Source organism: Aquarana catesbeiana, linkage group LG09 (genome assembly GCF_042186555.1).
Source record: "Aquarana catesbeiana isolate 2022-GZ linkage group LG09, ASM4218655v1, whole genome shotgun sequence".
In the NCBI taxonomy this organism is placed as follows: domain Eukaryota; kingdom Metazoa; phylum Chordata; class Amphibia; order Anura; family Ranidae; genus Aquarana; species Aquarana catesbeiana.
Window position 1 is genome coordinate 107,995,523 of NC_133332.1, and position 13,302 is coordinate 108,008,824.

The window sequence follows — 13,302 nt, forward strand, 5'->3', positions numbered from 1 at the left end:
CTCAGTTATACCTTAAGTTCATTCTTTTGCTGCAGCACAATTCATTTGAACTCACACAATCATCATTTCCACCTATTCATACACTACCATTTGTTACCAATAGGTTCTGCTTTTATCTCAAACACAGCAACACTTTTCCCTTTCTATCACTTTATTCTGATTGGTCATATGTTACATATTCGTTCACTTAACATGAACTATTTCCCATAATGCTGTTCTTTTCCAGTTCAGGTTGCCTTGCTTTTACTTTTTCCTAATGCATGCATTTAACTCACAAATAAAAGTGGATGGTAGAAAGGACCATGGCTATCTGAACTTTTCACAAACAATTTAGGGTTGTTTATGCATCAAACAGAGGTGTTTGAATGATTGGGTCTACAGTCTTTACATCAGAAGACAGACATTTCCATGCCCACATGAACACACTACAGGGCATTTCCATTGGTGCAACTTGTGGACAAAGCACTTTTTCAAAGCGACAACAAAGCTTACCATCTGGCAAGACTTGCAGATTGTTTCTTCTCAAATTAAGTTCTCTGAGTGAATGGAGTTTTCCTACTTGTGAAGGAAGAACTTGTATTTCATTACAGCTGACATCCTGAGAAATGCATGTAACCAAATCAAGATTAAACCACAAGAACTATGAATCACAACAGGAATAAAAAAGAAAACATGTAAACATAACGCTCACCAGCTCCATTAAATCTCTTAATTTCCCAACCTCCTCGGGAATAGAAACCAGTTTATTATTACTAACGACCAAAACTTTTAGTGGCAAGTCAAAGAGATATTTTGGCAATGTTGATAAGAGATTTCGACTGAAAAGAAGAAAAAAGTCATGTTCAGGAAGAACACGAAGTAGAGCTAGTGAATTAAAAAAAAACAACCTAGGTGAAATGTGAGCAACTGGGAACACTGGATGCTTTTGTGAACATAGCTCACTTACCTGATATTTAAATACGTTAACATTTGAAGATGTTTAATGGTTTCTGGAATGCACTTGATGCAGTTGTGATATAAATTTAAGGTTTCAAGCGGTGCAAACAGACAAACATCATGTGGAATTTCTGAAAATCTGTTCTTAGAGAGGTCTAAAAAAAGAAAAAAATGAAGTGGGTTAATATGTATAAATGTGATACACTGCATTACAATAACATACATTACCACAACTCTGATAGGGGCCTATATATTCAGGCCAACCTGTGTATATATATATATATTCCCTGGTCAGGCCGGGAATCTGATTATAAGAATGGAAAAGGGGATGTCTGTGATTTTGGTTGCCCCAGTCCCAAAAAACAAAGGAAAAAAAAGATGGTGGTAATTTGAAATTGTGTTAATATTAGTACAAATATTTCTGATACAGTATATCTCCATTTCTGCTCCATTCATTACACAAGGGGAGAAGGCAGGGTCTTAACCACTTAAGGACTGAGCCTCTTTTTTAAATGTGTTGTTTACAAGTTAAAAACATTTTTTTTTGCTAGAAAATTACTTGGACACAGTGGAAGCTAATCTGCCGGGACCCGCCAACTGTTCTGAGGAAAGGCAGAACGGCAGTCTGCCTATATAAACAAGGCAGATCGCCGCCGTTCTGCCAGAAGGAAGGGAAAATAAAGATCTTGTGTTTCTGCCAAGCAGAAACAAGGATCTCTGTTTTTCTTTAGTCAATTTACATCCCCCAGTTAGAAAGCACCCTCTAGGGACACATTTATTCCTTTGATCGCCCCTGATGTTAACCCCTTTCCTGCCAGTGTCATTAGTACAGTAACAATGCATTTTTTTTAAGCACTGATCACTGTATTAGTGTCACTGGTCCCCAAAAAGTGTCAGTTAGGTGTCCGATTTGTCCGCCGCAATATTGCAGTCCCACTAAAAATTGCTGATCGCCGCAATTACTAGTAAAAAAATGATAATTCCATAAAAATATCCCATAGTTTGTAGACGCAAACCAATCAATATACGCTTATTGGGATTTTTTTTTACCAAAAATATGTAGCAGAATACATATTGACCTAATCTGATGAAGAAATTACACTTTTTACAATTTTTGATTGGGTATGCTTTATAGCAGAAAGCAAAAAACATTGTCTTTTTTTTTTTTATAGCGCAAAAAATAAAAACCAGAGGTGATCAAATACCACCAAAAGAAATCTCTATTTGTGGGGGAAAAAAGGACATCAATTTTATTGGGGTACAGTGTCGCAATTGTCAGTTAAAGCAACGCAGTGCAGTATTGCAAAAATTGGCCCGGTCAGGAAGGGGGTAAAACCTTCCGTACCTGAAGTGGTTAATGGCATCCCAGTCTTAGTCTGTAGGGTTTAATATTGGATTGACCCACCCTTTGCATCTATAACAGTTTCAACTCTTCTGGGAAGGCTGTCCACAAGGTTTGGGAGTGTGTCTATGGGAAAGTTTGACCATTCTTCCAGAAGTGCATTTGTGAGGTCAGGCACTGATATTGGACAAAAAAGCAAAATACTCTTGCGCACGGGTGTATTCGCTAAAAGATCCCAAGGGTTCAGGAAGGACTATGGATTTCGGCCTTGCTGCTCTTAAGGATGGGATGTCCTAATGCCAAATGAAAAGAAAGAAAAGAAGAGCGCACCAGCCTAGTGCATTATCCTTGACAGATTTATTGATTAAAAACGAGATAAAATCTACTCACAAAGGTTGAAGAAACAAATCGCATTTGTAAATGCCACAGCTGCGATTAATCCAGTGATTAATCCATCAGGCTCTGATGAAGAAGGGTAACCTTCGAAACGCGTTAGCCAGCAGTAGTCCGTACGCCTCCTTCCTGGGACCTGGAAAACTGCTACCACTGGATTAATCGCCGCTGTGGCATTTACAAATGCGATTTGTTTCTTCAACCTTTGTGAGTAGATTTTATCTCGTTTTTATTCAATAAATCTGTCAAGGATAATGCACTAGGCTGGTGCGCTCTTCTTTTCTTTCTTTTCAACTGATATTGGACGGGAAGGCCTGGCTCGCAGTCTTTGCTCTACTTCATCCCAAATGTGTTCTGTCGGGTTGAGGTCAGGACACTCTGCAGGCCAGTCAAGTTCCTCCACCCCAAACACAATACTTTTGAGAGATATCTATATCTATATCTATATATATATTTATTAATTAGAGCTGCACGATTCTGGCTAAAATGAGAATAACGATTTTTTTACTTAGAAGATAGATCACGATTCTCGCGGCGTAACATCATCTTTCACATTAAAACAAAAAAAATCGGGTTATTTACTGTTTTATTTTATTTATTGAAGTGTATTTTTTCCCAAAAAATTGTGTTTGAAAGACCGCTGGGCAAATACAGTGTGACATAAAATATTGCAGCAATTGACATTTTATTCCCTAGGATCTCTGCTAAAATATATATAATGTTTGGAGGTTCCAAGTAATTTTATAGCAAAAAATATTGATTTTAACCTCTTCAGATCCGCGCTACTGCCAAATGACGGCAACAGCGCGGACCTACATTGCCGGGACTACATCTATTGACGTAGTCCCTTACACGAGCGGCCTGCGCGCCCCCTGCAAGGCGCGCGCGGCGATCAGCAAGTCTATGAGACTCGCCTGATCACAGATCAGAGTAAGGGGTCGGTCCCGACCCCTTACCACATGATCAGCTGTCAGCCACTGACAGCTGATCATGTGATGTAAACAGAGCCGGTAATCGGCTTTTTTTTTCTCCTTGCGCTGACAGCGTGAGGAGAAAAAAAACAGCCGATCACCGGCGGCCGTGAGAGGGACATCAGTCCCGATCATGGCGGTCATCTGTGCCCCCTGCCAGTGACACCTAGCAATAGGCAGGAGTGCCACCTACCAGTGCCCACCAGCGTCACCCATCAGTGCCCACAGTGCCACCCATCAGCGCCCTCAGTGCCACCCATCAGCGCCCACATCAGTGCCACAACAGTGCTCATCAGTGTCACCTACCATTGCCGCCCATCAGTGGCCACCATCAGTGCCACCTATCCGTGCCACCCACCCGTGCCACCCATCAGTGCCGCCTTATCTGTGCCCATCAGTACCACCTTATCTGTCCCCATTAGTGCCGCCTTAACTGTGCCTATCAGTGCCGCCTTAACTGTGCCTATCCGTGCCCATCAGTGCCGCCTATCAGTGCCCACCAGTGCCGCCTCATCAGCGCATATCAATGAAGGAGAAAAATTACCTGTTTGCAAAATTTTATAACAAACTATGAAGCATGATTTTTTTTTTTTCAAAATTTTCCATTTTTTTTTGTTTGTTTAGCAAAAAATAAATACCACCAAAAGAAAGCTCTATTTGTGGGAGAAAAATGATAAAAATTTCATTTGGGTACAGTGTTGTATGACCGCGCAATTGTCATTCAAAGTGCAACAGCGCTGAAAGCTGAAAATTGGTCTGGGCAGGAGGGGGGGGTTTAAGTGCCCAGTAAGCAAGTGGTTAACTTAAGAAACAAGTGTCAGAAAAAGATTTAGACTTTAAGTGGTTAAACTTCCTGCATTTACACTTGTTTAAAAACTTGGCAGACTGCCTGGATTTTTTTTTTTCACACAGAAGTTTTATCCCTTTGCTCTATGAAGAAAGAGATAAGCAGGCAGTACATGGTCGAATTTCGAATAAATTTTCTTTTCAAAATTAGAAAGTTTGGTTTTTTTGTGATCCGAAGAGCCACCATTGATTTTCGAAATTTGGCCGACCAAGCCTTCAATTTCATCTCATGTGGCTACAGAAAAGAATTTTCATGGCTTCCTTTCTCTCCGTAAATTTTCTTTTCTTATTACATTTCTCGCACGATTCTCCCATCATTGATTAGAAAATCGTTCGTTTTTCTAAAAATTTACAACATGTCCGATTCCTCAAATTTGATTGCCGCACGAAAATCGGCCGTTGCTGCAGCCCACTAATGGTGCGAAATTCGTACGAAAATTCTTTGATACGATTTTCGAAAGAAAATTCTTTCGAAATTCAAACCGTGTATGGCCGGCATTAGTTACAATGTTTCATGAAAAACTTGGCAGACTGTCCAGATGTTTTCTTTTGACAGCTGAGTGAGCAGATGAGTGTCTCTCCACTTGTTATATGAAAGAACAAGCAAACTCTGCAATAGGGATCGTTAGGGGGGTTGATTATATATATATATACATATACACACACACACAAATGTTATTGGCAGTGACCCTTGCTTTCCTTATAATGCGCTAATCAGTTCTTATTTATCTTTCCAACATCGAGAAGACACCACCAAGACAACTGTGTTTATTTAAGGATTGTTAACAATAACCACCATAATTTATCATGACAGTGATGTCAGCATGGCTGTGTGCAAAACTCATGCTATAACGTGAGTAAAGAAAAGAATCCCAGAAATAAAATTGCTGAAGAAGGTAGAGAAGATGACAAAACATGTTAGGAACTTGCAATCAGCCACAGAAAATCAATTTATTCAGCAGTCCAATCACTCTAGCCTTGTCCCATACACATTCCAAACCAGTGCAAAGCCAAAAGTTCACACATTTCCCTTCGTATCAGTTCAGTGAAACACTGGAGCTAATTTGGACAGAGAGTCATGCACCTTTGGGGGTGGGGGGTGGATTTATGGTTGTACATTGGCCGGCATGTTACACACTCCTGAACCTTGCACCCTATGTGTCACACACTCATGAAGTTTGAAAATACTGCAGCTGTCCGGGGCTCCTCCCACATGGCCTCGTCGTTCAATCGCAGAGTTTTGTGAATGAATGAGCTACAAGTACCAACAGACTTTGCGGTTGATGGTTTGTAGTTCTCAATGAATTACCAGGGTGGCGGTGAGCGCTCTAGTAGTTCATTGATTCTTCCTGTGATTCAGTAACTACCTGCCAATATGGGATTCAGGCAGACAGCTACACAGCTAGTCTGCATGAGCCTGAGATTGCACTTGTAATCTGCTGATCGTGGGTGCAATGCTTTACAGGCTCCTAAAATAAATAAATAAATAAATGCACTTTTTTTTTAACTGCAGAAAATGTGCATTTATATTTTTTTTTAGAAAGGTGAATGGATCCTTTAACCACTGTGTTCTGTGCTGTATTTTACATTACATATAACACTTCTGACCAAGGTGTTTGTCTCAATAGGTGCTGGTTGCTAAGTCACTGTTTATGAAGAAGTGCTTTTTTAACCACTTTTTTTTTTCCACTCATTAGAATCTGTATTTATTGCTGAAAAATTACTTTGAACCCCAGTATATTACATATTTTCTGAAAGCAGAGGCTCTGAAGATGATGGCTGCTGCAAATGTTTATGTAAACATGGTATTTGCACAGGTGTTGATGAATTTTAAGGAAAAAATACACTAAAATAAATTTTGATAAAAGCAAACACAACATAAAACCCAATTTTTAGTAACATATAAAAGATGGTGTTGCCATTGAGCAAATAGATATCAAACATGTCAAGACTCAAAAACACATGCACCTGAGAATTATTGCTCTTGTTCTGACATTTACACTGATACCTCGTGTGTGGTGCAATTGCAGTTTACATGTGTGTGTGGAACCTACGAGCACGTTTGCATTTGTATGTTGCGTTTTTTCCCCCATTTACCCTTACTGCTATTACAAAGGGTGCTAACAGACTCCCATGTGATAGTTTTGGGCAGGTGACAGCTGCAGCAATTATCTTGGTGTGACCACTTGCTGATAGGATAAATATATATATATATATATATATATATATATATATATATATATATATATATATACATATTTATTTGATATACGTTCGGTGGTTAGCAAGCGGTCAAGATAAGTTCAAAAGCATATGTAATGGAAGAGTTGCTTTGCCGGGAGGGCGTCAATAGACGTCCTCTCCTTTGCAAGCTGGCCACGTGCCCCTGCAGGGCGTGCGCTGTTATTTATCACCCGAGTCAGTTAGACTCGTGTGATCACAGATAGGAGTAAGGGATCGATCCTGAACCCTTACTATGTGATCAGCTGTCAGCCAATGACAGGTGATCACGTGATGTAAACAGAGAATCGGTAACTGTTTTTTCTTTTTTTCTTCTCACGCTGACAGCGTGAGGTGAAAAAAACCCGATCACAGGCTTCAGTTGAAGGGACATCTGTCCCGAGCACGGAGAGGCGAAGCCGCCTCATATGTGCCCACCAATCAGTGCCCACCAGTACATCAGTGCCACCTATCAATGCCCACGAGTGCCACCTATCTATGCCCACCAGTGGTGCCAATCAATGCCTCATCAGTGCCACCTAGCAGTGCTGCCTATTAGTGTCGCCTACCAGTGCCGATCAGTGCCCATCACTGCCACCCATCAGTGCCCATCACTACCACCCATCAGTGCCACATCTCAGTGCCCACCAGTGCCACCTCATCAGTGCCCACCAGTGCCGCCTTATCGATGCCCATCAGTGCAGCCTATCAGTGCCCATCAGTGCACATCAGTGTAGCCTCATCAGCGTACATCAATGAAGGAGAAAAATTACCTGTTTGCAAAATTTATTAACAAAAAATAAAACGGTTTTGTATTTTTTTCAAGAAAACGCGGTCTATTTTAATTTTTTTAACAAAAATAAAAAACCCACAGGTGATCAAATACCACCAAAAGAAAGCTCTATTTGTGGGGAAAAAATGATAAAAATTTCATTTGGGTACAGGAGGCAAGAGGGGGGGTTTAGGTGCCCAGCAAGCAAGTGGTTAAAGCATATGTGTATTATGTGTATTTAAAGGGGTTGCAAACCCTAGTGTTTTTTCACCTTAATGCATCCTATGCATTAAGGTGAAAAAACTTCTGACACTGACCAGCTCCTTCGATCCCTCGGCGGAGACGCGCTTTACCTCTCTGCCTGGGGTTCTCGGCTCTTGATTGGATAGATTGATAGCAGCGCAGCGATTGACTTCCGCTGCTGTCAATCAAATCCAATGACACGGGTGACGGGGCCAAGTCCTACATTCAACAAGCACAATTTGACCACACCCAACATTTGCCACAACGTGCTGTTTTACTACCGTCCTCTAGGGTCTGAGAACAAGTACCGGAACCTATTCTCTGAGTTGGGAAGGGTTAAAACCACATCATCTTATTGGTTTTTGCTTTCTCTGTCCTGCTGGGAAGATTTTCCTTCACTTCCTGACTTGGCAAAGCAAACACAAAGGAGAGGAAATCTTTACCAGGTGAGGGTAAATCCCATCTTAAACAGCTGTCACCAGAACATGGGAGAGATGACTTCCCCCTCGTGTCTAGCTCTCATGACAACGCTAAAATGTAGGGTTTACTTTCTGTTTTGGTGCTCACCAAAACAAATAGAAGGGGGATTTTTCTCACAGTCAGCAATGAAAACTTGTCAGATTGTCTAACCCTCCCATACTCTTTAAAAAAAAAAAAAAAAAAAAAATATTTCATTTTTAGACTTAAGCCTCGTACACACGATCGGATTTTCCGCAGACAAAACCTCAGACTTTTGTCCAAAGGGCGTTGGCCCCAAACTTGTCTTGCATACAAACGGCACACAATTGTCAGCCAACAAACACAAACGTAGTGATGTGCTACGTGGTTTTTCAGCTCTTTAGCGCCACCATTTGGGCTCCTTCTGCTAATTTTGTGTTAGTAGAAGTTTGAAGAGTGTTGATTCGCGCTTTTAGTTTCACGCTTTTCAGTTCGTTTCTGAACGGTCGCTCGTCAGCCAGCCATGTTGCAGAATCGGAGAAGATAACGTGTTATTTATTATTGGCCTTGGAGTTATTGCTTTGACCCAAGTTCAGTCCAGGAACAGGAGGAGGAGGAGGAGTTCTTGGACCAAAAATTGGTTGCTTTATTAATCATGACCAATTATGTCATATGCCTTTGCTGCTGGAGCTCCAGGAGAATAATCTGGATGATTTTTGGAATAATCTCCGGATGACGGACCCCTGCTTTCACCAACTCTTAGCATTGTTGACACCATATATTAAGAAGAAGGACACATGCATGAGGCTTTTATTTAATTTTTTTGGTTGAATAATGATTTGAGTTGGTATATTTTCTATATTTTTGGATGCATAGAATGCACTTTTTGGTTAAATTCTATTGGCAGATGTCTAATTTTAATTGTTTTCTTTTTTAATGCATAATAAAAAAAAATGTAAAAAATAGTGGAGAATAATACTTGGCTACGTGTTTTACTTCAAATGACAGTTTGGGAGTAGGCAGTTACACTTTAAAAAATACAATGTAAAGTTAACAAAAGACAACAACATATTTGTATCTTGAAAACTACGGGGTAATGGTGTCTTGCACCAAAAAAAAAAAAACAAGCATAATAATATTATTCTTGATATTACTAGAAAAAAAAAAGCCTTTGAAAATTTGTTTGCCATAACTCCATCAGTATCACCAGCAAAACAGCTTCATTATTATCCCATTAAATAAAGAAGAAGAGAATGTGCGCGAGATTTTATAATTTACCACGTCACGAATGTTAATTCTCCATTACGAACGCTAGTTTACAAGACCGACCCCTTCTGGCTCGTCCTTGCTTCTGAGCATGCGTGTTTGTACTTTGGACTTTTGTCCGACTGACTTGTGTACACACGCTGTGCCAACAGCCTGTCATCACACAATTCCTGTCGAAAAATCAGATCGCGTGCACAAGTCTTTAGGCTCCGTTCACACCTATGCAGGTACAATGGAGTCCTCACATTTCTGTAAATTTCCACATCATGTTTAGGACAGCCCATTCATGTCAGTGAGCTGCTCTACTTGCCAGAAACATGCAAAAGTAGTCCCTGACTGTATCTTGGGACATGTGCCCGACTGTACTGAAACACCATCCGTTAATAGGGGCAACATTAAATGTTTTTCCACACAAGCCATACCCTATTGGACATACCACCAGATACATAGTTATATTTTTTCTACGACCCGAAACACAAATTTCTGATACCTGGTACACCTTTTGAATCTGTCTGTTTCAAAGGGACCAAAGTTAATAAATCCACCTTGTCGGCTTATTCTTGGCTATTCTTGGTTGTAAGCCTTGCATGCTCTGGGTACTTACAGGTTCAGAACATATTGGGAAAATGCTCTTAACCAGAGGTCGATGAATATATCGGCCGATATTTGGCCTTTTTTAAGAAATTGGCATCGGCCGACTTTTGTACAAATTCGGCCGATTACCTCCCTTCCCCACACTCCACTGACAGTTTCACACACTGAGCGGCTCTGCCACTCAATGCGTGAAACTGATTTGCAACTGAATAGAGAGAGAGAGACAGAGATAAGAGCTGTCAGAATTCAGCGTGATATCGGGGGTGGGCTGGACCCAGCTATCAAACACCAGTCAATGGGATGGGATCTGGGCGGGCCACTACGTGTATGTGGCCCTGCCCACTTTCTTAAGCAGCCCAATCATTGGCTGGCGTTAGATAGCTGCAGGGCCCCGCCCACCCCCGACATTACGCTGAATTCTGACAGCTGGTCTCTCTCTGCATTCAGTTACATATAGTGTAACGTGAAACTGACAAATCGGCTCAGTGTAAAACCTGCCAGTGCCACCTGCTAGTGCCAACTAATGCCACCTGTCAGTGCCAACCAGTGTCACCTGCCAGTGCCAACCAATGCCACATGCCAGTGCCAATCAATACCAACCAGTGCCACCTGCCAGTGCCAACCAATGCCACCTGCCAGTGCCATGTTCCAACCAGTGCCACCTGCCAGTGCCAATCAGTGCCACTTGCCAATGGCAACCAGTGCCACCTGCCAGAAAAAGAAAAATTGGCTTAAAATATCGGACGCAAAAATCGGCATCATATATCGGCCGCCCCAATTTCTAAATATTGACATCGGCCAGAGAAAAACCCATATCGGTCGACCTCTACTCTTAACACCACATGCCAAGATTAGCAATGGGAGTGAAGATGGCCAAAAAGTTAGAGAGGTTTTAAAAGTATGCGACGGGGGGGGGGGGTTCCAGAGGTAGGGATAGTCAATGCGGAACATATTCTAGAGGGTAGTATTGGGGGCATTAGTGGTAGGTTGACTAAAGCACATAAACCCAAGGGAAGTATAGTAACAAGTCCTAGTTGTAATCTCGGAACACCCAATAGGAGGATAGTATGCAACTGGTCTAAACTACATGACATGTTCACCAATGCCAGGAGCCCGGCGCACAAGATGGGTGAACTATAGATACTGTTGCAGGGAAAGAGAGGGTAAAAAAGGGGGAGGGGTATGCCTGTATATCAAGAATAATGTACAAGTGAATGTGAGAGATTACATCACTAAAGGGAGCTAGGGAGGAGGTGGAGTCCTTATGGGTAGAGCTCCAAAGGGATGAAGCTAAGGGGAAAATAATACTGGGAGTATGCTATAGGCCCCCCAATCTGGGGAGGAGGGGGAGACGGATCTCCTATCACAATTTGGATTAGCAGCAAGGATGGGAAGTGTTATCATAATGGGGAATTTTAATTATCCAGACATAGACTGGGTGGAGGGAACCGCCCATTTGTCTAAGGCTCACCAGTTCCTAAATGTCTTGCAGGACAATTTCATGGGTCAGATGGTAGACGCACTAGAGGTCGACCGATATGGGTTTTTCTCTGGCCGATGCCGATATTTAGAAATCGCGGTGGCCGATATGCGATGCCGATTTTTTGGGGCCGATATATTAGGCCGATTTTTTTTTTCTTCTTTTTTCCCTTCATCTCCTAAAATCTAACAGTTAGAACCCTTTCACAATGGGGCATTTTTCAGGCGCTTTTGGGCTAAAAATAGCGCCTGTAAAGTGCCTGTGAAACGGCTCCCCTGCAGTCTCAGTCTGAAAGCCCGAGTGCTTTCACACTGAGGCGATGCGCTGGCAGGATGTTAAAAAAAAGTCCTGCAAGCAGCATCTTTGGAGCTGTGTATACCACCACTCCTGCCCATTGAAATGAATGCGCACCGCTGCCGAAGCGCCTGCAAAGCGTTTCAACAGCTGCGCTTCAGGGGCGCATTTAACACCTTCCTCGGCTGCTAGCTGGGTTATAAGCGCCGCGCTAGCAGCCGAATAGCGCCGCTAAAATGACGGTAAAGCGCCGCTAAAACTAGCAGCGTTTTACCGTCAACGCATGCCCGCTCCAGTGTGAAAGCAACCTTAAGTGATACAGAAAATTTTTTACATTTAAACATTTATTAAACAAAACAAACCTCCAATCAGATCACTTGTATGTAGAATTTAGATTAAAAAAAAAAAATAAAAAAAAAAACTATATCTTAAATATTAAATACACAAAAACAGGTAATCAAAACTTTTGGACGAAAAAAATGGGCTAACTTTACTGCTTAGTTTTTTTTTAAATTTATTAGTGTATTTTAAAAAAAAAAAAAATTGCGTTTGAAAGACCGCTGCGCAAATACCGTGTGACATAAAATATTGCAACAACCGCTATTTTATTCCCTAGGGTCTCTGCTAAAAAAAAATATATACCGTATATAATGTTTGGGGGTTCTAAGTGATTTTCTAGCAGAAAATACAGGATTTTTACTTGTAAGCAACAAATGTAAGTGTAAACATTGTATATCTTCAGGTTCTTTTTATCAGATTTGGCAGGCTGCCCAGAGAAGGAGAAAAGTCGCTTCACAGAAGATTTCAGGCAACTTGTATTAACTTCTATTACAGAAGTCATTTGCAAGTCGCGCTGCCTTTTTTAGCAGCACAATCGGCTGATGCCAATTAAGTAAAAAACACCAAATATCGGCAGATATATCGGTCGACCTCTAAGACGCACCAACTAGAAATAAAGCATTACTGGATCTACTGATTACCAACAATACAGACCTGATCAGGGATGTGGAAATACGGGGCAATTTAGGAAACGGGGATCACAGGTCAACTGGCTTCAGTATAAATGACACAAATAGGAAACATAAGGGGAATTCCAAAACACTGAATTTCAAAAAAGAGCCAACTTCCCTAAACTACGAACCCTGCTAGAAGGTATAAATTGAGATAAATTCTTATGAACAAAGAACACGGAGGAGAGATGGGTTTGCTTTAATCACTTGCTGACCGCTGCATGCCGATATATGTCAGCACAATGGCAGCGGTGGGCAAATGGGTGTACCTGTACGTACCCTTTAAGAGCCGGGGATAGCAGGCTCGCGCCTGCCACGTACAGCGTGACCGTGCTGGGACAGGCGGACTCGATGTCCACCGGTCTCCCGGCGATCGTGTCACGGAGCCTCAGAACGGGGAAGTGCCTATGTAAACAAGGCATTTCCCCGTTCTGGCTTGTGTCATGGCAGAGATCACTGCTCCCTGTCATCGGAGCGGTGATCGCTGTCCTGTGACT

The 13,302-nt window shown here is 41.8% G+C and overlaps 1 protein-coding gene across 3 annotated transcripts in view; it reads right to left on the minus strand.

Moving 5' to 3' along the window:
• LRCH2 (leucine rich repeats and calponin homology domain containing 2) overlaps positions 1-13,302 on the minus strand; it is a 226,533-nt gene that overhangs the window by 166,218 nt on the left and 47,013 nt on the right. For all 3 annotated transcript variants that reach the window (XM_073599129.1, XM_073599128.1, XM_073599127.1), the window contains exons 2-4: positions 947-1,091; positions 692-818; positions 493-598 (exon numbers count right to left, since the gene is read on the minus strand). In XM_073599129.1, the coding sequence (XP_073455230.1) occupies positions 493-598; positions 692-818; positions 947-1,091 (378 nt within the window). The remainder of the gene's footprint in view (positions 1-492; positions 599-691; positions 819-946; positions 1,092-13,302) is intronic.